This window comes from Rhipicephalus microplus, chromosome X (assembly GCF_043290135.1).
Source record: "Rhipicephalus microplus isolate Deutch F79 chromosome X, USDA_Rmic, whole genome shotgun sequence".
Taxonomy (NCBI): Eukaryota; Metazoa; Arthropoda; class Arachnida; order Ixodida; family Ixodidae; genus Rhipicephalus; species Rhipicephalus microplus.
The window spans coordinates 288971028-288997556 of NC_134710.1; the positions used below are offsets into that span (position 1 = coordinate 288971028).

General features: G+C 45.2%; 1 protein-coding gene across 1 annotated transcript in view; it reads left to right on the forward strand.

Annotated features, from left to right (window-relative positions):
• The window catches only part of LOC119161428 (aromatic-L-amino-acid decarboxylase), a 152015-nt gene extending 136693 nt beyond the window's left edge, over positions 1-15322 (forward strand). The window contains exons 12-14 of the mRNA XM_037413883.2: positions 14068-14264; positions 14326-14415; positions 14788-15322. Of these exons, the coding sequence (XP_037269780.1) occupies positions 14068-14264; positions 14326-14415; positions 14788-14860 (360 nt within the window). The 3' untranslated portion in view covers positions 14861-15322. The remainder of the gene's footprint in view (positions 1-14067; positions 14265-14325; positions 14416-14787) is intronic.
• Positions 15323-26529: the final 11207 nt, after the last annotated feature.

Sequence of the window (26529 nt, forward strand, 5' to 3'; positions counted from 1 at the left end):
CCGGACTGCACGTAGCTCGCCGCCGTCTGCGTGGAAGGTGGCGTTGGGAGAGGGGAAGAGATTTCACTGGAACTGTGAGCGGCGTGCTTTGGCTCCTCTTTAGTCGTGGAAAGTGGTGCTGGGAGGGGGAAGAGTTCACCGTAACTCTGCTCTTGTTCCCGTGGAAAGAAGGGCGTCCCCCTTAGTAGCATGTCTCTGGCATATCACCGCACAGGCAAACTCTTGGAAGAATAGGAGAGGAGGTGGGTGACTGCAGCAGTCTTTTCCCGTTCCCACGGCCAGGACGCGATTTTTCTTCGCCGCCTCTCCTTCGTGCCGAGTGACGAAAAGGGATTCGTGTTGGGACTGAACAAAGACGCTGCTGCAATGGTGACGTTCACGATCCCTTCTCAGCAGCCACTTCGTGTCAAGCATCGGCGCTACGCGAGCAATTGTCTCTCATGGCAAGGGTGCCATTGACGCTCCACGAGCAACTCAGCGCCAGGATCAAGCTTGAGCGAAGATCCCAGATATATTGACGCAAGGAAGTCGCAGTATTCAAACTACGTGCGCTAGTTCGCGTGCCCCAAGAGACGAGCAGCCCGATGATGAAACAAGAAAGGCCGTGACGGCACGCGCCTCCTAGCACGAGATTTTGATGAAAAAAAGTGATGCACCGCTCGAGGGTTTCTCGGAGATCAATCCCTTTTGCTGATTGCCTGTTAGAAACGCCGCTACATTTTCCTTTAGATTTCGGGTACAAGTTAGCCCCAATAAACAGTCATTCGTATACCATTTGGATTGTGCGTAACAATTCCGGTTGAGGAGCCGGGTAATGAAACCAAACCCATTTGGAATTCGAGAAAGCAGCCCGGAACCACGAGCAGTCGAACCAACTGAGCTCACGCCAGTTAATCAGCGCTCCAGCCGTCGTCTACGTGCTAAGCAGCCGGAATTTCCCCTGCCACCAGAGCCTAGAGTGTGTCCAGCTGTCTCCGGTGAGAGTACCGAAATGTCGTCTTCAACCGCTGCCGCACACGTCGCAAGTCGTTGTTGATGAGCCATGGACGCCCGACCCTTTTTATGGCGACCCTCATGAAAACGCCAAGGATTGGCTAGAGGGTTTTGAGCGCGTCGCCAACTGCAACGGATGGACCGAAGAACGGAAGCTCCGCCGCGTTTATTTCGTGTTGCAGGACAGCGCACGAACGTGGTTCAAAAACCAAGAAGGTGCCATTCAGTCGTGGGATTATTTCCGACGGGAGCTACTGGCCACATACCTGAGTACAGACCACAAAGAAAGAGCTGAAGCTGCCTTGCAAGCAAGAAACCAGCGCAACAATGAAAGCGTCGCAATGTATGTGGAAGACAAGTGCTGGTTATTTCGCTGGTCGGATCAAAAGATGAGTGAGGACAAAAAACTTCGGAACCTTATGTGTGGGGTGAAGCAGGAGATTTTCGCTGGTTTGCTCCGATGCCCCCCGCGGAACGTCGTTGAATTTCGCACCGAGGCGACAGCGGTTGAAAAGACTCTGCAACAGCGAGTGAGGCACTACAATCGAGATGTTAACGTCGCATCCGTAGACGTGGTGCCAGCAGTCTTCGGGAAGGGCATCGACGTATTACGAGAGCTCATTCGATCGGTGGTTCGAGAAGAGCTCCAGAAGCTAAACTTCAACCCCTCAAGAGTCTCGTCATTAGCGGAAGTTGTTCGGGAGGAGGTGAGACGGGCACTCCATGAGCAGCAGCCACAAGCCCAGCCTGTTCAAGCGTCGGTTTCGATGTAGCCCGCCGTCTCGTACGCCGAGGTGCGGAGAGGCGCCCCTGTACCTCCTTTCGTCGCCCCTGGACCTCCTTTCGCCGCCCCTGGACCTTATTTCGCCGCAGCAAGCACGCATCGGCCAAAACCTCGATTCACGCCGTCCCCAGCCAAGACGAGGATCCGAAAAGCGGATATATGGCGCACTCCTGATCGAATTCCGCTTTGTTATCACTGCGGCGAAGCTTACCATCTTTACCGGATGTGTGAATATCGCCGAGCTGGACTTCTGGGTTTTCCCGTAAACGCTGCTTGTCCACGGAATTGGGAGCGACCTTTTGAAATTGAGGAGTACTTGTCAGCGCGTCAAGGTGCTCACTCCTCGCAGCAGCATCAGTCTCGGTCGACAGCGCCACTTAGGTATCGGTCACCAAGTCCGCGCCCATCCTCAAACTCTCCGAGGCGACTTCCCCAAAGCCCGCTTCGGGAAAACTAGAATTGGCGACCTGGGGAGGTAAGGCCACTGCCGACGCAAGAAAACAACCTCCAGTGCCGATTTCAAGATGTGATGATGGACACGAGACTACGTACGGAAACGGTAACGTCGCTTCTGATTTGTCGGTAATTATAGACGGCGACAAAACGAATGCTTTAGTAGACACAGGCGCAGACTATTCCGTCATGAGCAGGGGACTTGACAGAACGCTGACAAAAGTGCTGACCCCTTGGATAGGGCCACAAGTGCCAACCACCGGGGGACACCTTATCGATCCGGCAGGCATGTGTACCTCTAGAGTCGGAATACGCGACTTCACCTACGTCGCCAGCTTCATTGTCCTGTCGGAGTGTTCAAGAGTTGCAATTATCGGAATGGACTTTTTGCAGGCCAATGGCGCAGTGATAATCTTGCAGGAAACGTGCGTCTCGTTCTCGACGAAACACGCCATCGTGACATTCGAGAGCAAAAAACGATTCGATGCACTCCAGATTGCAGGCGATGATGTAACAATACCTGCAAGATCCATCGTCGTTGTCACCGTAGAAAGCAATGTGTACAACGACTATGAATGAATGACAGAAAGCAATACTGGGCTATTACTCGAGAAAAGGATCTTTGCAGCCAGAGGTATTGTACGACTGCGTGATGGGTGTACGAGTGTCTTCCTGACAAATTTCCGAAATGAGGTGCAGCATCTTTCGAAGGGAACTGTTTTTGGTCACTAGAACGATTACGTTCTGATTATGTATTTGAATTTTTCCTAGACTGCACCACTACACCCTGATGGTATATATTCCATACTCGCATCTATCCACATCGAAGCAGCCCTATCACTGAACCCGAAACACAAATCAAGAGCCTTATACGGGAGTACGCCTCGTGTTTTTCCACGTCATCGAAAGAGCAAAGATCATCCATCACCAAACACCACATCATAATCAATCAATCTGTTAGACCTATTTGCCAGCACCCGTACCAAGTGTCACCAAAAGAGAGAGAAGTCATCAGAGGCCAAGTTGAATAAATGCTTAGGGACGATGTTATTCAACCGTCGGCCAGCCCATGGGCCTCACCTGTAGTGCTGGTAAAGAAAAAGGACCAGACCTTGCGCTTCTGCGTTGACTACAGAAAATTGAACGTCGTCACAAAGCGGGATGTCTATCCCCTTCCAAGGATCGATGACACCCTTTACAGACTACGAGACGCGAAATTCTTCTCCAATCTAGACCTCAAGAGCGGATACTGGCAGCTTGAAGTGGATGAACGAGATCACGAGAAAACTGCTTTCGTCACCCCAGATGGGCTATACGAGTTCAAGGTACTCCCAATTGGCCTGTGTTCCGCCCCCGCCACATTTCAGCGGATGATAGATACCGTGCTGTCCGGGTTAAAATGGCATGTCCTGCCTTGTTTATCTCGATGACGTCGTGATCTTTTTGGCCACCTTCGATCAGCGTGTGGAGCGACTACGGGCTGTACTCGAAGCGATTAGTTCTGCAGGGCTGACGATAAAACCCCAAAAGTGCTATTTTGGTTTTCATGAACTGCTTTTTCTCGGTCATGTGGTTAGCTCTGAAGGCATTCGACCTGACCCCGAAAAGACAGCAGCTGTAAAAAAGTTTCCTAGACCGACGGATAAAAGGGCTGTGAGACGATTCTTAGAACTTTGTGCCTATTACAGAAGATTCATCAAAGATTTTTCGAAGATTGCGGAACCACTAACCGGACTGACGAAAGAAGACACACTTTTCACCTGGACAAGCAAGCAAGAAGACGCGTTCAATGAGCTACGACAGCGACTCCTAAACCACCCCATCCTGGCACATTTCCACGAAGAAGCCGAAACAGAGATTTACACGGACGCAAGCAATTCGGGACTAGGCGCCATCCTTGTGCAGCTGCAAAACGGAAAGGAAAAAGTGGTCGCATATGCTAGTCGCACTCTTTCGAGAGCTGACATAAATTATTCGGCGACGGAAAAAGAATGTCTGGCGGTAAAATGGGTCATACAGAAATTCCGACAGTACTTATGTGGTAGACCATTTCTAGCAGTGAGCGACCATCACTCGCTGTGCTGGCTCGCAGGCGTAAAGGACCTTTCTGGGCAACTTGATAGATGGAGCCTCAGGTTGAACGAATACGACATAACAGTCGTATACAAGTCGGGCCGCAAACACAGCTTTGCTGATTGCATGTCACGCGCACCAATGGAATCTGCACCTGTGGAAGATGGAGACGACTTTCCGTTTCTTGGAGCCGTCAGCACCGCAGACATGACTGAATATCAGCGATCTGACGCGAAGTTACTTAAACTGATAAAGCATCTGTAAGGGCAACCCGAACGTTTTCCTCGAGCTTTCGTCCGGGGATTGTCCTCGTACCTGATGAGGAACAACGTTTTATACAAGAGAAACTTCGAGAATAGCACAGAAAAATTCCTACTCGTCGTTCCTTCGGCCTTGCGACCCGAAATCCTGGAAGCCTGCCACAATGACCCTGCAGCAGGACACCTCGGAGTGAGTAGAACATTGGCTCGCATCCGCACCAAGTACTACTGGCCAAAGTTACTGGATGCTGTACAGCATTATGTAAGGACATGTAGAGATCGCCAGAGACGCAAAACGCCTCCATTTAAACCTGCAGGATTTCTCCAACCAATCGAATCCCCTGAATCTCCGTTTGAACAAGTAGAAATGGATCTACTTGGCCAATTTCTTACGTTATCAATGGGCAACCGATGGATAGTAGTGGCGACAAACTACTTAACCCAGTATGCCAAAACAGCCTCTCTCACCAGGGGCACGGCTATAGAAGTCGCTGAATTTTTCGTCACTAACATTGTACTACGGTATGGTGCCCCAAAGGTGGTTATCACGGATCGAGGAACTGCATTCACAGCCAATCTGACGCAGTGCATTATGAAACTTACGCACACATGTCATGGGAAAACAATGGCTTACCACCCCCAAACGAATGGGCTAACCGAGCGACTCAACAGAACTCTTACTGATATGTTGTACATTTACGTGTACTTGGAGCACCGTACGTGGGACAAGATACTGCAGTATGCCACTTTCGCTTATAATACTGCTGTGCAGGAGACTACTAAAGTGACGCCATTCCAGCTAGTCTATGGTCGAATAGTTACCACACCATTAGATGCAATGCTGCCTGTAGGCGACAATACAGAGCACAAGCCTGACATCAGCGAATTCATTCAGTGAGCTGAAGAAGCACGGTAGTTGGCGCGACATGACATAAAACAACAACAACGCGTGGATGCAAACCGTTACAACCTTCGGCGGAGAGGAGTCGACTACGCACCAGGTGACCGAGTTTCGATTTGGACTCCCGTGCGGACGCCTGGCCTCTCCGAAAAGCTCATGCGCCGCTATTTCGGCACTTACCGAGTCCTTCGTCGCGTCAGCTTCTTGAACTACGAGGTGTCACTGGAAGGACAAGTGAGCTCTTCAAGATGCCAAAGGAGTATAGAAATCCTGCATGTAGTGAGAATGAAGTCATACTATTACAGGCAATGAACATCGAACTATACACACCCGATCATGAAGAAAACCTTTTTCGCTAATGGAAACCGCGCATTCAGACCATCTCAGCAACACTGCTTTAAGCATCGGGACGATGCGTTCTTGGAGGAGGAATAATAACGCAAGGCAGACGCAGTATTGAAACTACGCGCGCTACCAGCGGCTCGAAGATGAAACAAGAAAAGACCGTGACTGTGCGCTCCTCCTCATTACGGGATTTTGATGAAAAAGGAATGGTACACCGCTCGAGGGCCTCTCGGCGATTAATCCCTTTTGCTGATCGCCTGTTGAAAACGCCGCTACATTTCCCTTTACTTTTCGGACGCAAGTTAGCCCCAATAAACAGTTATTCGTACACCATTTGTATTGTGCGTAACAATATCTTGACGAGTGGCTACACGACCTTGACGCCATTGACCTCACCCGTCCTGCGCCATGCAGTGGAACTCGGCACACATCGACGAATTCTTCTGCCACGAGTGCGCTTGCAGAGCCCTTCAACGCCGCGGCCCAAGTCACCCCGCGCAACTGTTCCTGCGTAGTTTTACGGGATTATTTGCTCGTTGAGGGGACCGAGGTTCTGCAGCCGGCCTCGGACGACGAGGAAAACATGGACACGTCAAGCTCGCGCAAGCGCACTCGGGAAGACGGCTGCGACGAGGGTAAGCAAGGTCCACGGAAGACGCTTCCTACAGACGACTACCCCGCAAAAATCTCGGATGACCATGGTGATGATGGCTCCCAAAGCTCTAATTCTGCAACATGCACTCAACTAGAGACCAGTGCAGATAGATATGACACCTCTCTTACGGCCTCGCCGAGCGTGATCAACGCTCTTGTTTCAGCAACCCCCGCAGCCTCTCAGCTTCTAGAGGCCGATTACACTGAGGCATCTGCTGAAGCTGAGGAACATGGCGCCGCACAAGATTACGTGACATCCGCCCATCCAAAAGCTATAGCAGCATTCCTGTGGCATTCCTCATGTATCATTAATGGGAACACCCGCAAGGAACTCAAGAAGTTGAAAAATAAAAACGATAGACAATATTCAGTCGAACACCTAGCACACACTCTCAGCTACGCCTGTCGCTTCTACATGCACTACTACTGCACCTCGCACTGCTCCGGCCGCGGCGACAACTACGAGAGAGGAAAGAAAGGTATCGTTTTCCAATCCCTGCTGCTGGAGGAAAAGGGCAAGAGGGTGGCTACCCGCTCAGCCAACTACCACGGCCCTACTGGAGATTCGGCAGACATGGAGAAATTTCGGCAAGTCTTCACCAAGGCAGGCCACTGCCGTTGAGCAAGGGACATCACTGCTAAAGCAGCCATTGCCGTTGACTAGACCATCGTGAGGACGGTGCTCTACTGTTTGTCGGCTTCAGTTGGCACCTTCAGTGGCTCCCCATGCCTCGTGCTTGCTCAGGCACTCTCCTGAAGGCCCGGGGTGGCTGCCATACGCGTTAATCCTAAACGTAACGTCGTGGCAGATGATTTCCTCCACCCGAGAATGCCTTGAGCAGCTCCTCCCATTCAACAAGCTCCGGCGGATAGCAGCTAGTGCAAGGGAGTCTGCTGACCACAAGAGGAGAACCAGGTTACTTCACGGAGTTGATGGTGAGCCTGCAGATGACAACCTGCTGCCCAGCATCAAGTCTGCAGTACCGGTCCTAGCTGCCACCAGGGAGGGACGCACGGACACACTTCATTTTGCCGGACCTGTTCCCCTAGACTACATGACTTTTTTTCTGGTACGGTTCCTAGTTCAGACAGCCAGGCCTCGCCCTTTGCATTGTCATCAGTGTACAGGTTTTGCCACGTCAAAGAAAGTTGCAGCTGGCCAGGCAGCTGCATACGATGTGGATGGGCCCACACCAGAGAGGAGGACTACCGTCAACTCCACCCGTGATGCATCAACTGCAACAGCCCACACACTGCTGATGTCCCAAATTGCCCGCCATGGCAGGAACAGCGGAGGGTAGCAACAATCATGGGCTCCTCCACCACGATCCTCTCAAGGCATGCCATGACAGCAGCAGTACGAGAGGAAGCACAAGAGGCTCGCACTTTTGCGAGTGTAGTGAAGGGCCGCACTACTCCCCACCTTCCTCTTGCCAGACCTGTGCCGGTCCCGCGAAAGGAGCGGTGCCCATCAAACCAGGCGCACCAGCCCCCTGGTTCAGCTACCACGCTGGTCCTGCCTGCTGCCCCTGTGGTCTTGGATGATTCTACCATCTCCATGGCCCAGCCTGTTGCCCTGCCTGCTGTTATCAGTGTTTCTGCAGCCATGCCTGCTGCGACCTCTGCACCAGTGACACAATCTGCGACTGTGACTCCTGCCCCTGAGAGCCGTAGGAGAAACCTTCTAACTAGACCATCCCCTCAAAGCCCTCTGTCTTCAGGAAGGAGGCTTCCTGCACTGGACAGCGTATCATGTCTGAACGGCCCGCGGCCCAAAGCAGCCAGCTCCCTCACATGCTGCAATGTAATTGCAATTCACTTCGCGCAGGTCATGCGGATCTGGAGGAACGGCTCCTGCAGTATGATTTCAATGTTCTCGCTCTGTAGGTGCAGAAGATCTCCGGCTACCTGGTTTCCTGGGCTACTCCGGTGCCTCCACCTGTATGCTTGCTAGAAAAATGCAAGGACGCACCGTGTCTGGTCCCAGGCCACCATATCGAGGAACCTAGGACGGCCATCTACGTTCGGAACAGCCTGGTACACCCGGTGGTTCCAGTGTCCGGCATCGTCGCTCGCCCACTGGAGTGTTGCGCCGTCACCATCTGGCTAGGCGGCGTGGATACCATCGTGGCTAGTGTCTACGTTCATTCGCGGCTGTCCTGAGATGCCTCACGAACGTAGCGGCTTTTATAGCACTTGGGTGATCGTGCCATCATCTGCGGTGATTTTAACGCACGTCACTGAGATTGCGGTGGTCACTACGACAACGTCGCGGCAAGGAGCTGGCAGAAATAATCGCTGACACGGGCGTACACCTGCTGAACACGGGGGAAACTGCCTTCATCAGACGAAGCCCTAGTGTCAACATGACCATTGACATCACTCTCACAACATTCGAAAGCACCTACTCTTGGACAACATCTCCCGACAGATGGAGCTCCGACGACTTTTCGATAGTGGTGAGCCCACAATGCGGCAGACAGCTCAAGACGCGCACCTACAAGGTCACAGACTGGGACACGTTTAGAAAGCTCCGCAGTGAGGTGGACGACGTTCAAAACTTCCTCTTTCTCTTCTCTCACCCTCGCAGCCTTCCTGAACTCATTGCTTTGCTAAGCTCTGCTATGCTCTGCCAGTGTGAGCGGATGCTGCAGAGCGTAGCATAGCGAATTATTTTCTCAACAGCTCACCTAATTACGATGGTAACTCAGCTAGGACATATGTATGAGCAAACAGAAATTCAGCCAGAAGTATTTTTGCATTGGTAAGGAGTGTATAAATCCTTGCGAGTGTATGATTGGAAAACACAGTTAATTTATGTATTCGCTACATGAACGCTGATTCTTTAGTGCTATGTGTTCGTCTTTGGGCTGCCATACAAACACAGTTAACAAATGAGTTCTCTGTCTGTAACACATTCCTTGAATGTGTCACGGCTGTGATAATTAACTACCCTGAAAGAAGAACACTAGTCAGCCAAGTGGTTACGATGCTCGACTTCGGATCGGGAATAGGTGGTGTTGAATCTCGCCTCGCAGGGAATTATTATTTCTGTCTAGAATTTCTTTCTATCTCTTTCCTTACATGCCTATTTCTTAATCTTTCTTTACTCATTATCTCACCCATTGAAGTTATGCCATTCCATAGTGGACAAGTAAGCGCAGGTGTTCTGAGAGCAAAGAGGAAGAGGATGAAGAGAAGGGGTAATGTTTCTTAATTATAATAACTTTCCTTCTACGACACATGACAAAGCTTGAGCATAGCATTTCTGCTGTACAAAATGAACTGTCTCTTCTACAACCATGGTTGGTGTCGGCGTCATGCACTTTACCTGCACCCCCGGTGGGCTCCTTGATGTGGAAACCATGCCTCACGCGATCGTCTATCCACTCTGTTCTGCCAACACCACCTAGAACTTGGAGAAGGCCCGCGCATGTCCCCCTCTCCACAGCAACTACGTCACCACAGTGAGATCTGCAAGCCCGACGACGCGAGCAGAGAGAGCGCACGGCGCGCGCGGGAACTGTCGCGGCTCTGCTTGGCTTTTGGCTGTGGCTTGTACGGAATCCATCTGTCAGCATGCACGTTGTGGATAGAAAACTGTTTATTGAATGTGGCAGCCACAAGGTGTTTTTGATGCAAAAATAAGGAAAATTTCTATGTGTTTTTATTTACATCATGGTCTATTCATGCGGCGCAGTACTGGTTATGAAAATTGCGATATACTGCAGGCTTGAATACATAAGAGCACCAATGCTAGCGGTATCAGCCTAAGCATCTGGCAACGCTGACACTATTTCCAGTGCTGCAGCTTGTTGGCGCGCATTTTCTTTGTACTCAGTTGCTCAGGCGTGCTGCATGAACTTTTGCTGGTGTGCTGGCGAAAATGCCTGGGTGCTGCTGTGCACCGAACTATCTATTGAACTACGCTAATGGACCGTGAGCACGCGTGTACAGGTTTCCGTTGGACCCCGCCCAAAATGCAGCGTGGACGAAGGCTGTGCGGCAGAAAAACTTCACACCTACGAAGTACACTGTGGTAAGCACATGTTCCCGTTTGTTTTCCGGCAGTCGTGCTTCTCGTGGAAACAGAGTCTAGTTAATTGCGTGACGCATGCAACTGTTACGACGCGCTATGCACCTTAAGGATTGACAACTGAGCAAATAGTGTGTTTCAGTGCAATATTGTTCCGTGTTCGTGCCGTAAAGTATATAGTGGCATGTTTACGCCTCAGGTTGCTCATGTGCGGTTCTCCCTCATCATCATCAGCAGCAGCAGCAGCCTCACTTCATCCACTGCAGGACAAAGGCCTCTCCCATGTTCCCCCAATCAACTCAGTCCTGTGCTTTCTGCTGCCACTTTATACCCACAACCTTTCTATTCTATCGTCACTGCATCGTACCTTGCCAAGCACTTCACTCAGTATGAAGTCTATTTAGGTCTCACTTTCGCCATTAGGGCTCCTCCATGTCCACTTACAGTTCCCTCGTTTTGTGTAGAAGTTATTTAAGATTTGTAAATTACTGCGAATTCTTTACTAAGACCTCTCGTTTGCAATTTTTAGTACCGATGCCATAATTCTTCTACTGCCTGGTCTCCAGCTTGTTTTTCTCTACCTTGGCAGTCAAGTCACCCATCAGTACAATATACTGTGTTTTACCTAACTCAATGCCGATTCCACGTCCTCATAGAAGTTTTGAACTAGTGCGGCTTCATAGCTGAATGTAGGCGCGTAAGCCTGTACCATCTTCATCTTTTATCTCTCATTGAGTTTAATTATGATACCTACCACCATTTCATTATTGCTATACTATTCATCTATGTTACCAGCTATATTTCTGTGGATAAGGAACCTCACGCCGAATTCTCTTCTGCTAGTCAAGCCGCAATAGCGAAGGACGTGTCTATTCTGTAGCACTGTATAAGCCTAATATCTCCTCCTAAGTCCATTGAGCCATATTACGTCCCATTTACCGCCCTCTCGCTCCTCGAATAGTATAGCTGGACTAAACTCAATAGACAAGGTACTAGCGGTAAACGTTACCAATTTCAGATTCCAATGGTGGCCTGTCCGGACCCAGAGATTCTTAGCTCTATCTGCTTCATTGCAGATCTGACCACCATCACGGTCAGCTGCTTCGCAGCCACTGGGGCTGAGGGCCATGTGATAATTGGCATATTCATGTAGGAGGTAGCGGCCAGATACTGTACCAGGGTGGCCAATCTTTTCTGGTGAAGGATTGGCCACCCTTTTCTGGTGAAGGAGTGCGTTACCGGCGGTGGTCACCGGTGAGGCCGCACCCCAGGCGCCTTGATGCATTTCCATCATCTCGCGGATAATTTCTTTTTCACCCGGTTGGGAACTGCGCGGTACCGGGATTCGAACCGTGGACCTCTCGCACATGAGGCTGATACTATAACCACGACGCCATCACTACGTACATATGAATGTACGCAGCGATGACACGTGAACGTGCTTTTCACGTGGTATTATTTGTATTTTGCGGGTATTTGTAGATAGCAGAAAAACACTGACTTGATTGATTGATTGATATGTGGAGTTTAACGTCCCAAAACCATCATATGATGAGAGACGCTGAAATGGAGGGTTCCGAAATTTTTGGCCACCTGAGGTTCTTTACCGTGCACCCAAATCTGAGCACACAGGCCTACAGCATTTCCGACTTCGCCTGAAATGCGACCACCGCAGCCAGGGTTTGATCCCGCGACCTGCGGGTCAGTAGCCGAGTACCTTAGCCACTAGACCAGCACAGCGGGGCAGCATAAAAACACTAATAAATATGCAGATATAAAGTTTAAACTGTCTTCTCGGACACTTTGCAAACTGATCTGCAACTTTCTTATTAGAATTTTCACTCATCTTTGTTCCTTCGAAGCTAGTTTATAAAAGGTGCATAATTAAATAATAATTGAGAACACAAAAATAGTCCCGACTCACTGTAGAAACGGCCAGACACATGCATTTGTACGTGCCGTGATTGCGTGTGTCGGCATATTAGAGGTGATATGTTATGAGATCACAATAAGCGTCGCGTGCGCAGTAGTTGTGCGCCACCACCGCTGTCCGTAACCACTATCACGCGAAAGAAACTAATTAATTTAAAAACACAATGGATACAATGGGATTCTAACCTGGGTCTCCTGCATTGGCGCCAGCCCAGTATTATACCAAGGTGCCACGCTGGTGCTTGAAACTGTGGCAAACTCGCCTTAGGCAGGCTTGATGTCAGAAAAGTAATTGCGTTATTGTGATTAACATAGCATTTTAGAACTGCAAAGGAACAACCAGGCGTCACACAATGCGCATTGCCTAATGAGTGAAGTAGGTCATAAAATGCTCCACCCCCCTTTCATTACAAGAGCTTGAGGCATAATTCATCTTCGCTAGCCACAGCATAAAAAATTGCACAAAATTACTTCCAAGTATGTAGCCGGTATCACGCTTCTCCGAAGAATGACGAAGCATGACGTATTGAATGCTTTCCTACGACAAAAAAAATTGAACCCTGCGTGAGCTTTGTTATTAGAGAGAGAATGGTAGAGAAAAAAGGTAGAGAGGTCATTTGACACCTCTAAGAAATAGGGAATAGCCGGTGCTTAACCATGCGCCATCTTCTTACATCCCGTCAATAAAATTATGTTTTATGGTGTAGTGGATACCTGCAAGTGTGCTTGTAACAACTACCCAAAGTGAATTCATTCAGAGGGGCAGGGAGGCTGGAAACATGCTTGCTCTTAAAGGGGAGAGCAAATGGGGCTTGCGGAAGTTTTCGGGGGGCTCCAGCACCTTGACATTTCCTACTGGCACCACCCACGCACAACTGGCACTGTTTCACGGTGCAGACAGCTGGACGAGAGTATCAGACAAATGTTTTAGCCTTAAAATAAGCCCTGCCAAAGATACCAAAAAGAAAATTATGACGTGCTTCTAACAGCGGCTAGCAATTGGTCCCCGGCTCTCCAGAGGGTAAAGGTTCATTGATTGCAACATCAATCAGGGGATCTCGGTCACCATTCTTGTCAAAAAGCATGCTTTATGAAACCGTAAGCATTGAAAAAATGGTGGGGAAGAGAAAAAGTACGGGTGCCTCACTTCCCACAACTAGCGGGGACAGGCGTTCCCCATAACCAGCATTTCGCCTCCATCAAAATGACACCCCCACGGCTGGGTAAGTATGAGCCTGTGACCTTAAGAATGTATAGACAGCAGAGGATGACTAAAGAAGTAGATCGCTTCTGTATATACCTTGTATTAGTTTTTAAACATTTACGTCTTAGCATTCACATTTTTTCACGGGTGGAGAGGCTAGTCATCCGGAGGGGAGTGGGCACCTGATGCTTTTCAGGTCTGTTAAAACAGTAATAAAGTTTACGTGGCATCACCGTTTTAAGTACTTCACAGTGTGCTTCACTGTGTTGCCGTACTCGCAAAATCAGAGTTTTTTGCAAAAAAAACATTTCAAACTTTTTTTACGAACACTTAAAACAAATACAGTGAACATAAGTGAGTTTAGAAGTTGAATGACAAATGCATCCTATAACTATGCCACTCTTGTCACATCTAATAATTCTTGCTTAACAGGGTTCCAATGCCGACAATGAAGATTTGCTGCATATACTTCACAAGCGCAAGACGATTTATCTCACTCCAACAAAGCTTAGAGGCGTGTTTGTTCTCAGATTTGCTATTTGCAGTCGACTGACTGAAAATGAGGATGTTCACTATGCATGGAATGAGATATGTGCTGCCCTAGAGACACTTAGAGAACAAAGAGGAGGGTAAGTGTTGGCAGTTCTGACCCTCTTGAAGGCATAACATAACATGTTATTTTGTTGGCAGATTGTTGAAACACGAAGATGTAGTGTTCAGCACACCTCAAGGATATGTCAAACGAATGCCTCTTCAGGGTGAAGGTTACAAAACCAGAGGGTAAGTAGCATGTTTCAACAGCTCATTCAACAAGGCAGTATTACACACATGCACCAATGACATCTGCAGTACAAAATGTGACTCCATACTTCACATATAAAACAAAGTGACATACATGAAGAACATGTGAAGACAAGGTGGTATCAGGGCTTCCAAAACAAACAAATTGCATTAAGGCACCATGAGGTGTATCATATATGACTGAGGCATATAATTACGGCAAAGGCCACTTCAAACACAAGCAGATGACGAATAAAATATAGTGAATTTGTTTTTAAGGTTATTCAATTCTCAACTGCCACCCCGTAAATGATGTTATTTGGTTGTGTGCGGTTTGCACGTGTTATTTACAGCCTATGTCTTTTTTTACAGAGGCAAGACAGCATGTGCCAACAGACTGCTTGAAAAATACAACCAAATTAAGGAATGGTTATTTCACAACTAGCATGCCACCACTTGCTGCTACTGTAAAAGATGAATGGTTTTGAAAAGTAGAGGGTGCATCTTTATGAAACTTCGACTCAAACGAAGCCTACTAAGAATGCCAACATTTTCTTTGCCACTGTAAACTTATTTTCATGGTTGTACACAGAAATACAAAAGATGAATGAAAGAAGCTTGAACCACTTGCAAATAATAAATACAATAAAAATAAAAAGTAAGTCAAGTCCATACCTGATGTCCGAAAATTATTTATAAAGTGTCCAAACATCATTAGCCTGGCCTGGATTTCAGTTTAATCGAATTTGCACCTTCAAATAACACCCTGAGCAGGGTTCACTACAATGTTGGCAGGACTCCACATCACAATTTCTAACAAAAGTAAAGCTAACACACATAACAAGACTGAAATATTAAATGTGAACTTCAAAGCCGTCAATGTAATAAAGAGAGTTTTTTATGTGAACTTCAAAGTCCAAATTGATATTAAACAGAGGTATATTATAGGCAGTCAGAAGAAGCTTTAATCTAAGGCACATTTGCCAAAAAAACGGAGGACAGAAGTGGAAGGGGCAATCGGCCTTGAAAACAACACTGAACAAAAGTATTCGCATCAACTAGGATATATACTTTTGAGTATGACAAACTTCTGTTACACTTTAAACTGGAAGGATGGGGGGGGGGGGCACTATAACAACGACTGGTACCCAACTCTCAGAATCCCAGTTAAACCCTCTTCAGCACAGAAACGGCCTCCTCAACAAGTACAGAATATATGTGGATAGTGACTGGGCTATTCCTGTTCCACAGCTCGACGTCCATGATCTCTTCAAAGCTGAAAAATATTTTAAGAAAAGTAAATCTGGAAATGAAGCAGTTCCATGTATTAAACATATCAAATGACACATAAATACAGATACTTCCCACAATAATGACGCCTACTGCCTGATATCAACAATCTAACTACAAGATACATTTGTCCTTTCTTGTGATGCTTTATAAAGATTCAGCAGTGCTCCTAATTTACTTTTGTTCATAGCACTTGGTCACTGCACTAACAGAAATGACAACACTAAACCCTTATTAAATTTGCACATTCAATATAAAACCCTGAACAGTGTTCACTAGAAATGTTGGCAGGACTCCAAATCACAATTTTAACAAAGTGAGGCTAACACACATAGGAAGAGTGGCATAAAAAAGTGAACTTCAAACTCCTCATTGGTAATAAACAGTTTTTTATTTGAACTTCAAAGTCTCCAATGGTATTAAGCAGAGTTTTTAAGGCAGCCATAAGAGGCTTTGTTTTGGTGCATATGACAGTTTCGCATAAATAAAAAAACAGAGGACAAAAGAGAAAGAAGCAATCGGCCTTGAACACAACACTGAGCAAAACTATGCACATGAACTTGGATAAATGACCAACACCTATAACATTTTAAAGTTGAGGGGTGGGGGGTGCACTAAAACAATGACTGGTGCCCAATTTTCACATTCCCAGTGAAACCCTCTTAAGCACTGAGACGGCCTCCTCAACAAGCACAACATTGATGTTAATGGCGACTGAGCCATTCCTGTTCCAGAGCACGACCTCTGTGGTATCTCCAAAGCTGAAAAATATTTTAACAAAAGTAAATTACGATATGAAGCAGTTCCGTGTATTAAAAAATAAATTGGCAGACATTTACAAATACTTCAAACACTATTGACACTTACTGCCTGATCTCGACAATCTCACTACAGGATACATTTGTCCTTCCTTGTGATGCTCTATAAAGATTCAGCAATGCTCCTAATAACAACAGGAATGACAACACTAAACCTAAACTGGCTGTACGATGAATTCGCAAAGAAAAGGCGGTTTCACCAAAATGGTAAAGCACCAATATCATTGAATAGCAAATTTTGATATTAGACAATTACAGTTAAACCCCGTTATGAAAGGAATGCTACGAACAACAATTCTCGTCTTTTATATCAGTTGCATCGTCTAAGCAGCGTACCCTATATCCTTTTTTCTTCTCAACCTCTATTTTACTATAGGCACACAGGTGTCTCTTATAATGTCTCTCATACCAGTGTCTCTTATGAAGGGGCTTGACTTTATACATAAAATAAGGTTGTTTTTGTTGATGAAATTTACTGAAAATTTATTGCTAACTAATAAAGCATGTGCCAAATAAGCAGACAGCATGTGGGTCATGTGCTGCAGAGTGCATAGGCCTGCCTGCGGACCATGTGTACCTGGCCTATGAAGTCACATTGCTTGTACGAAAAATTGCCCACCGCCATGCTATTTGATGGTGGTTTATCATGTCTTTTCTTCTGCGCGTTTATTATCCAGTGATATCTCCATACGATTTTGCACAATGTGCTTTTATTTTATTCCTGGCCAAATTTTCTTGAAAATGCATTTTCATGCCTTTAATTCATATCATCACCTTCTCTCCCGAAATTGGTCAAAACGATTACGAAAGTAGATCCCGACCGATATATCGAAAATTCCTACGTTTATTTTTTGGTATACTCGCTCAAACTGCCTCCCAACATGGGTCCAGCAGCTGGCATCACGGATTTAAGACACAAAGCTGGGAAGAGCCATAGCAACCGGTTTTCAACAGCAAGCAGTATGCTTCAACGTGTGGATGCACTTCATAGTTTTGTCTCAAATTTCTAGCCGAGTGAGAAACCAACAACTTCTATTCTTACGCTTCCAAAGAATTTCTTCCAAGCAATGAAAAGAGAAAAGTGCAGAGCAAATGGACAAGCTACATTATTGTTGCTCGCTAAAAGTGAGTTGCCCTTAGAGTATGCATATTTTCTTCCTTTTCTTGTAGCCGTTTTGGTAAGTATGAATATTGCATCATATTACTAGGTTTTATTTTCAGATTCCCATGAAAAACACACTAACGAGATTCCCCTGTAGTATGTTTGTGACCTTTCACTGTTTGTACGAAAAATTACACTCAGTCATGCTATGTGACTGTGCTTTACTATATCTTTCTTTCTGTGTGTTTATTATAGTAACTTGTCACCAACCTCCTATCGAGGCAAAAGCTAAATACCTTGCAAAAATCTGGTGAAACAGTGCAAACGCTTGTTCAAAGAAGTTATATGCATTGTTTACACTGGGTAATTTTTTCTTTCTGATAAAGAAAAGGATTTTGAACAATTATTTACTGACTGTGCTTAAAGACCTAGAAGAGAGTTACAAAGGTTGCCTAAAAAAAAAAATGGGTGTCAGAACCTGTGTCAATGCACTTGTCAAATGGAACACGTAGCCACGAAGCTACTATAATTTACAAAAACGAGCAAACTAAGTGAAGGTAATGGTTTCTCTAGAATGAGGAAATATACCTTAATTGTGTGAATTCATACCAACTCTGTCAGTTTTCCATGCTAAGCAAAGTAAGTGTATAATTTTTTTTAGTTTAGGCATCAGCACAAGAGCAAACATTTCTTTCTTTAACTCCTTGCAGAGGAATCGTAATCTGCCCAACCTATGCATTCCGATATTAGGACAGTCTATTCGCTTAATGAAAGGACAGATTAATTTCCACCACAAAGTAGTTAATAGGTAGTACCTGTATAACACCATTATATAAGTGGACAAGACTGTATCATTATAAGTACTTTTTTTTGTTTTTCAGCTTACACAAATGGGAACACCAGCAAGCTTGAAAAAAAACAGCAACAACAAACACACACTCCCCGTAGGATGTAATCTGCTTCAAACTTTAGATAGCTCGTGCTGCAGTAACCCACTACTATTTCAGCTCAATGTCTACATCTCAGTACAAATAACATGTTGTAAAGATGAGGGTCTTGCATCACAGAAAGGCCAGCTTCTATTGGTCAGCACTTTTGATATCAGACTCGTATCCACGTATAAAAATAACGGTCATTGGGCAACCCATATTGAGGTTGCAAGGATCACAAGCACGAGACAAGATGCAAAATGAAATACACACATTGTGGCTTCATAACCGTCAGCAGAAGATGTAGGCACGTCCTACCCAGCACGTCAGTGACCCATTTTTATGGAAACGAGAGAAATGAAGCCAGTCTGCTTGACATAAAGGTCGACGACAGCCTCGCCCCACTTTTTGTTTCTTTTCTTTGGGCCCATATATGCCAGAGACATGTGGTGGGTGCAGGATGGAAGGTTTACAAGCTCAGGAGGCAAATGCCACGTGAAGACATTAAGCGCATTGCGTCAGTGTCCGTAGTCTATATACAGGACACTGAAATGCTGCTCAATGAAGTGGAACTTGAGTGAGTGTAAGTCGTGCACATGATGCCTTTGAATGACACAAATGACACAAAAAATGACTAACACTGACCTATCAGCCTATGATACACAAGAAAATGCATGTTTGCTTGCAGTTAAAGTTGAACTTCTGGCAGTCCATTATGCTCGCAACAATTATGCCACCTAATTACTCTCTGATTCGAATGTATGATCCAAAAACATGCAACTCATATTTTCCCGACTCCTTACTTCAGAAAATTTTTAACATGACCCAAAATTTAATGTGACCTATTGCGAAAACTTCCGCACAAAATCACTTTAAAAAGGGATGTTTGAAAGCAGCACCATTCCATTAATTTACACGCCAAGAGCTATGGCACAACAAATGTCTTGTTGAGAAAATCTCAAATGTTACAAGCATTTAAGGTTTTTCTTTTCAGCTGCAACAGTGGTCCAGCAAGTTAAGAATTTATAGCTATTTTGGGACAGATTTCAAGCACAATGAACTGTGTTTTTGAGCTTGTTTGATGCAGACAAAACAGAATTTAGGATTCCTTGGAAAAAAAATGCCCCAAACTTTGGCGAATATTGTTATTAGTGTCGACAAAGGCAATGCTGCTGCAGTGCAAGAAGACAAGGCCAATATCCAGGGAGCAGCCTTTAATCATGTTCTTAGCACGAAAGAGTGTCAAACTTTGGCTTCACCGCAAATCGCAAGGTGTATGTTGAAGTGAAGCATTAGTTGTTAGGATAATATGTGGGGTTTAACGTCCCAAAACCACCATATGATTATGAGAGATGCTGTAGTGGAGGGCTCCAGAAATTTCAACCACATGGGGTTCGTTAACGTGCACCAAATTTGAGCACACGGGCCTAAAGCATTTTCGCCTCCATCGAAAATGCAGCGGGCGCCACCGGGATTCGATCCCGCGACTTGCGGGACAGCAGCCCAGTATCTTAGCCACTAGACCCCCACGGCAGGGCAAGTGGAGCATTAGTGACAAGGCAAGCATGGCAAGCATGGCCTGTTTCAGAAAACCATTGCGCAACTCTCTTGAACGCTGTTTTTGTGAACAACTTGTCGCGAACTACCGATATTACTCTGCCTACACTGAAAAGTTATAACTATTTACTGATGTCTCCGATTATTGTCAAGGTTGCTGGTGTACTTCCGCTACTATATTAATTGAAAAGGCATTCTTCTCCTGGATGTGTTATTACTATGCCAAATACTTTAAAAACACCTCCTTGTATTGCTCTATCGTACAGACTAAAATGTTTCAGCAATCACTCGACACATCCAGTCTTCCACTTCTGTGGAAAACAGGAAAAATTATTTCTTTACATAAATCTCGAAGCGAAACCTCACCTGCAAACTTTCGTCCCATATTAAAAACTAGCACCTGCTGTAAATTGCTTGAACATGTTATTTTTTGCTAGTCTGATGCATTTTCTTGAATCTAACTCATTGTTTCTTATTCACAACACGGATTTTAGAAAACGATTTCTTGCTAGTCTTCATTATTGTCTTTAAAACACAAATTACATCGCATACTTGACCACTCATCCTTTGCTTATTGCATCGTTTTACACTTTTCAAATGCATTTGATAAAGTAAGCCATACTTTTTTGCTTCACAAACTAAGCATACTAAACGTTCATCGTAACCTTTTAAAATGGATTCAGTCGTTCTTTGTTAATCGTTTCCAGTTCATAACAGCTAATGATCATGACTCATCACGCAATATCGTTAAGTCCCGAGTGCCCCAAGGTTCGGTCCTGAGGCTTCCTTTATTCCTTATCTACATTAAAGACCTTACTTCAATAGTTACCTCTAATATACAGTTGTATGCCGATGATTGCGTAATTTTTCGAGAAATAACTTCACCGCGTGATATATCTACTCTTCAATTCGATCTAAATAACGTTTGCAATTGGTGTCATTCATGGCGAATGGAGCTTAACATTAACAAGTGTATATTTACGACAATATCTAGATCGAACAGTAACCAGCCCGTATACCATCTGAATAACATTTCATTAGAGACGACGAATGCATGTAGATATTTGGGTGTGCACATAACATCTAACTTAGCATGAAATACACATATGGATTACAAAACTAGTCAAGCCAATCGCTGTTTGCGCTGTAACTTTTCTCGCGCTTTATCATCATTAAAGTTACTACTTTATCAAACATTAAAAAAAAACAGAGTAAGCTTCAACTATGTGGGACCCTTATCACCACAACCTTATTCAATTTATTGAACTAATCCGAAATAACTCTTGTCGATTTATTCTATGGGACTACAACCGAGCATCCAGCTCATCTTTAATGAAATCTCATCTGCATCTCGAATCAGTAGCTTCACGACGTAAGGTATTTCACTTATTATTCTTTCACAAGTTGTATCACCATCCCACATTACATCCGGAATTCATGTCACGACCATATTACTTATCTCACCTCATTGATCATCAACACAAAGTTAGAATTTCTGTGTGTAACACTACATGTTCTTCAAAATCATTTATACCTCGTACATCACATGATTAGAATGACCTCCCGGCTGATATTGTGAGTATTATTAACAATAAGAACTTTCGTAAAGCAATCAATAACATTGTAGAGTAATATAGGCGTTTGTGTGAACTAATGTCACCTGAACAATTTTAATGGCATACTGTTAATGCTGCACCTGTGAATCTCTACATCTCATTTCAAATGAACCTGCAGTTTCCGATACTTCACTGTATTTCACGTACCCATCTTATACTGTGTAGGCAACAAAATTCCCGCATTTGTTAATATTTATGTTCTCGTTGAGTGCGATACTCGTCATACCAAACTTTGTATGGTGAGCAACATTGTACTAATTATGAATTGTGTTCTCTTGTTATTACTACTGTCCCTTTTCCCCTCCCGTAACCCACTCCCCTGTGTAATACAGAAAGTCCTTGAGAGTAAAAAATTAAATAAATGCAAGGTTTCTAAGAATGACAAGTGTTATAAGGTTAAAAAGAAAAAAATCACCACTAGGAAATCAATTGCCCAACAGTAAAAGAAAGAAGGCAATGAAAACTCATTGCAATGAAGAACAAACTTTTTGAAAATGCCTGCATAGATAGCACAATCAATAATCGCCACAACTCAGTGTGGGTGACGCTCCACTGTACTTAATAACTGTTAGAGGCGTGAACACAGAGTGAAATGTTTCTTTCACCTTCAAGGACTTCAGGTTCAGCACTTACTTCTGCTTCTCCAAATAATCAGAAAAATCTTTTTAAAATATTACTGGTACAAAATGAAGTGGTACAAAAGGGCGTGGTAAGTGATAAGAGAAGCATAAAGGGGAGTGGTGCTCCACTTCAAGAAGACAAGCTCACTGGTCGAAACGTTAGCTTTAGAGACATCCCGTGTACACGAGTTTCTAATCATTTAACCAGTGGCATCGAGGTGCAACTGGTGGCTATTAGTCTTCTCACTACTTGCACGGTTGAAGTAAACCAAGATCTAATTTTTCTTACGCACAAAACGTAACTGTTTCTGCGATAGAGGGAGTAATAGTTCGTGTCTTCGCAATTATCCCTAAAGCGAGGAATCGCTGTGGCAGGTTAGTTACTCCCTTAAAGGTGCTGCCTCGACACCCCTCTTCCTTATTTACTTCTTAGAGTGTAGGATGCATGAGAGGACTTGTTCTTTATATGTGGCCGACTGCTTGACTGTTTCTCTGTGTACTGGCGTGCCGCCACATAACGTACGTTTTGCAATCAATACAAGAATTGCTTGGACACGGCCGAGCAGCACTTGCATCATTGCCAGACGCACTTTACATGGGCGTTTAGTTTAGCTTTGCGATTCGCCTCGATATCTTAGGGTGGCACCTTCCCAAGTGTGACGAAAGAGTGGGGACTCCACTCTCTACCACACTGCAAGAGCCGATGCTCCTGTACGCGAATCATCTGCTCAGGCAGGAACTTTGTAGAATAAACAGCATCGTGCAGCTCAACTAGTGCCTGCAATGAATGTTTTCGAGTGCAGTTCTGAACTTGTTTTAGTTGCGGCCCATTCTACAGGGTCAAAAAAACTTTCCATCTGGCCGACAAGTACACCAATGTCACTGATCGCATCGCTGGAAAGAAAGTGAAACTATGTGCTAGTGTTCTCCCTCATCATCTGCAGTTTACGCTATATGATACTAATTATATCAGGTGTTTTGATATTTTAATAAGCATGCCTCTCTCCCGCATCTACAAGAATGAAGAAAAACTTCCAAATCGTCGGAGTGTCTCATCTATGGTGAGGCAGTGTACGATGCAGGCCACATTAAATCCGCCGTCGAGCCTGCCAATAAACATTGCATCACAGTTATGGCTCTGGTCCTGCAAACAATGGACTTGTGAACCTGCCACACAACCTGTCCATCGTGATCGAGTTCATGACGAATAATGATCATTCAGTTTTTCTATACACAATGTGTTGCAAGCTAATAAATTTTATCAGGCTGGCGAGTGCTGCGCAATAGAGAAGTACTGCTCCATGCCTCAGTGTGTTTCGTCTGCCCGTCAAAAAGACGTTAGTTTTCACAGCTACCCTAAGGAGAAGGAGCAGGTGCACCTTTCTCAGAATACGTTTTCTGCAGCGCATCGCTAAAGACAGTGAACATGAGAGAATGTGTGATAATCACTGAATAATTCTGTCACTCTGGCATTCAAAAACACGAGATAATTACAGTAGAGCACCTGTTGAAATTACTGCTTCGGCAACCAATCAATCATTCATAGCACATACTAGGAGTGCTAAGTAGCATCAAATTACCGAATTTGAGATATTCGTGGTCACACTGCAGTTATGTGCATTGGAAGAATTTGGTCTTGAGGGCGCAAGGCCGTGCTGCATCGCAGTAGAGAAAGAAGTTTAAGAAAAGAAAGGACGCAACTTCTGCAGCCCTAGATGAAGCACGGCTCAGCGCCTGTATTGTAGCAAGAGCAGGTGGTGCTGGAGTGGCAGTGGGAAAGGGACAAATTTCACCTTTTTGCACTCCCTGGCGTACGCAAATGACTGCGGTTTGTTCCAGTAACGTTGGTTTAGTGAGATAGATATCGTTCATAATATTACTGCAAAGAGCAAGTGCATGGGTATCGGGATATAAAAAATGGTTCTCGTTGATTATATATACCATACACAAGGCCACATAAGTTATTGTGTCTTAGGAACGCTGGGTCTAGTCTCTGTTCACACATATAGGATAAGAAAAAGCTTAGAAAGCGCCGTTTTTTTTTCAAAAGTGTCTGTGATTCCTTAGGTGAAAACCTTTAGAGAATGTACACTGAACAGCAGCAGCAGGTTTTGCTTATAAATATTTGCCCAGACAACACTCAGGGTCCTGAGTTCATCCTAATATGGTACAATTGTCCTCGCACAGTTCTCATAGACCTTGGTACTTACGGAGGACGACACAAGCTGGCTTGACCTGGGAACGTGTTTTCGAGGGCTTTCTGAGGGCAACAATTTATTCTGAAAAAAAAATAGTTTTAAGGACGCTTTGGGGAGAACAAAAGCAATGAACTATCATCGGTTCAAACGTCTTTTGTAGTGCTTTCTGAGGAAAACAATTGGTCCGGAAAAAGTCCTGTCAAGAACCTTTTGGGGATGACAAAGCCTTGCACTCAGCACTTAGATATATTTCTTCAAGACCTTTGCGCACTAAGTAGATGCATTTCATATGTGAAAATTTTCTCCACACGTTCGTTTCATACAGTCATAAAGTTATTGTGTATTTTCGCCTTGTTTGCTTCTTTTTTGGCAGAAAATTTTGAAATTACGTGCTCCGATTAATTAGACACGTGTAATTATATGGCTTAGGTATTGAACCTGGTATTGTGAAATGTCAATTATAAACAGTGTGTTCCTAAATGTCACAGGCTTAAATTAGTCATTAAACGTCGCTGTAGCGCGTAATAAAAAACTAGCAGCTGGCAACCATTGACCATGCGGCGCCATTTTGGATAGTCAAGTTGCCAAGCCATTCCAAGCCAACTGGCTGTCAAGATGGGATCTGTCGGGGAAGGTACAGTGGACTAGTGAAGGGTCGTGTACTTTTGTTGTTTGTGTGCATGGTTAAAAGTGAGGTATGTGTGAGAGTGTAAGTCATAGGAGATGACGGGAGGTAAATTGCCGTGTTTATGGGTGCACTGGGCTGCTCAGTGTTCAGACTGATCATGAATGTATTGTCACCAGCAGACCGCGGCGAGGTGTGCTTCGAAGCAACCTAGAACACCAGCCGATCGCGATCACTTGTGCTTCGAAGTAGCCTGGTCCCAACGTGAAAGGATCGACTTCTGCCTATGACACATGGCCTGACCTCGGGCAAGTCAAGTCAAGGCCCGTGTCGAGTGTGCTGGTAGGCTGTCAGAGTGGAGCCTCAAACGCTAGTGAGTGCATTGAGCACGATACACTAGGTGATTCAAACTTTCGAGGAACATTGCAAACGTGGTTAATTGAGCTGTGTTGACTCGCTTGAATTGTTGTTGTTTTTTTTTAAGACTACGCGCGGACTCGAATGCCTGAAAAAGTTGTCAGTTTCGATTATTTACTTTTAAATAAATAAGTTTCAGTCAACAAGCCTTGTTTGTTTCACTGTAATAGTCCAGCACTGTCACCTCTCTGTTTCTTGATACAGTGTACATATAAGAGACATCGCAGGTGCTTTTATGTATAGAAACACCATGAAAGAAGTAAATCCTAAGTAGTATAACAGCCCACAGTACTGAAACGGCCACGCAATGCTTGTTCTGAAAAGATAGTGAAAAATTCCTGAAGTGTTGTTTTGAGGATGTGCTGAGGTTGTTATGTGTATGGAGAAGGGGACAAAATTAGTGCCAATCTAGTACCATAAGAGGACATTCTGAGGTCGTCATATTGTTTTCACGGATGCATACTGAGGACGTTCTGTGTTTGTGTTGTCTGGGTAATAAGCAGTCTGCTAGGCACGCGCTTTTTTCATAAGAAATCTACCGTACGCATGTACAACCAAATAAAGCTGTAGGCTCAGGTATCCTGTGCCGCTCAACTGCGTTCACGAGGCACACTTACTAGCCAGGTGATTTGGAGGCTACATACTCTGCTCGCCCCGTCATGGTGGTCTAATGGCTAAAGTACTAGGCTGCAGACCCGCAGGTCGTGGGCTCGAATCTCGGCTGCGGCGGCTGCATTTCCTATGGAGGCACAAATTCTGTAGGCCCGTGTCCTCAGATTTGGGTGCAGGTTAAAGAACCCCAGGTGATCGAAATTTCCAGAGCCCTCCACTACGGCGTCTCTCATATTCATATGATGGTTTTGGGACGTTAAACCCCACAAATCAATCATCACATACTCTGCTCCCTGTCTAGAGGCGCTCAAGGCAGGTTTGGCCACGACG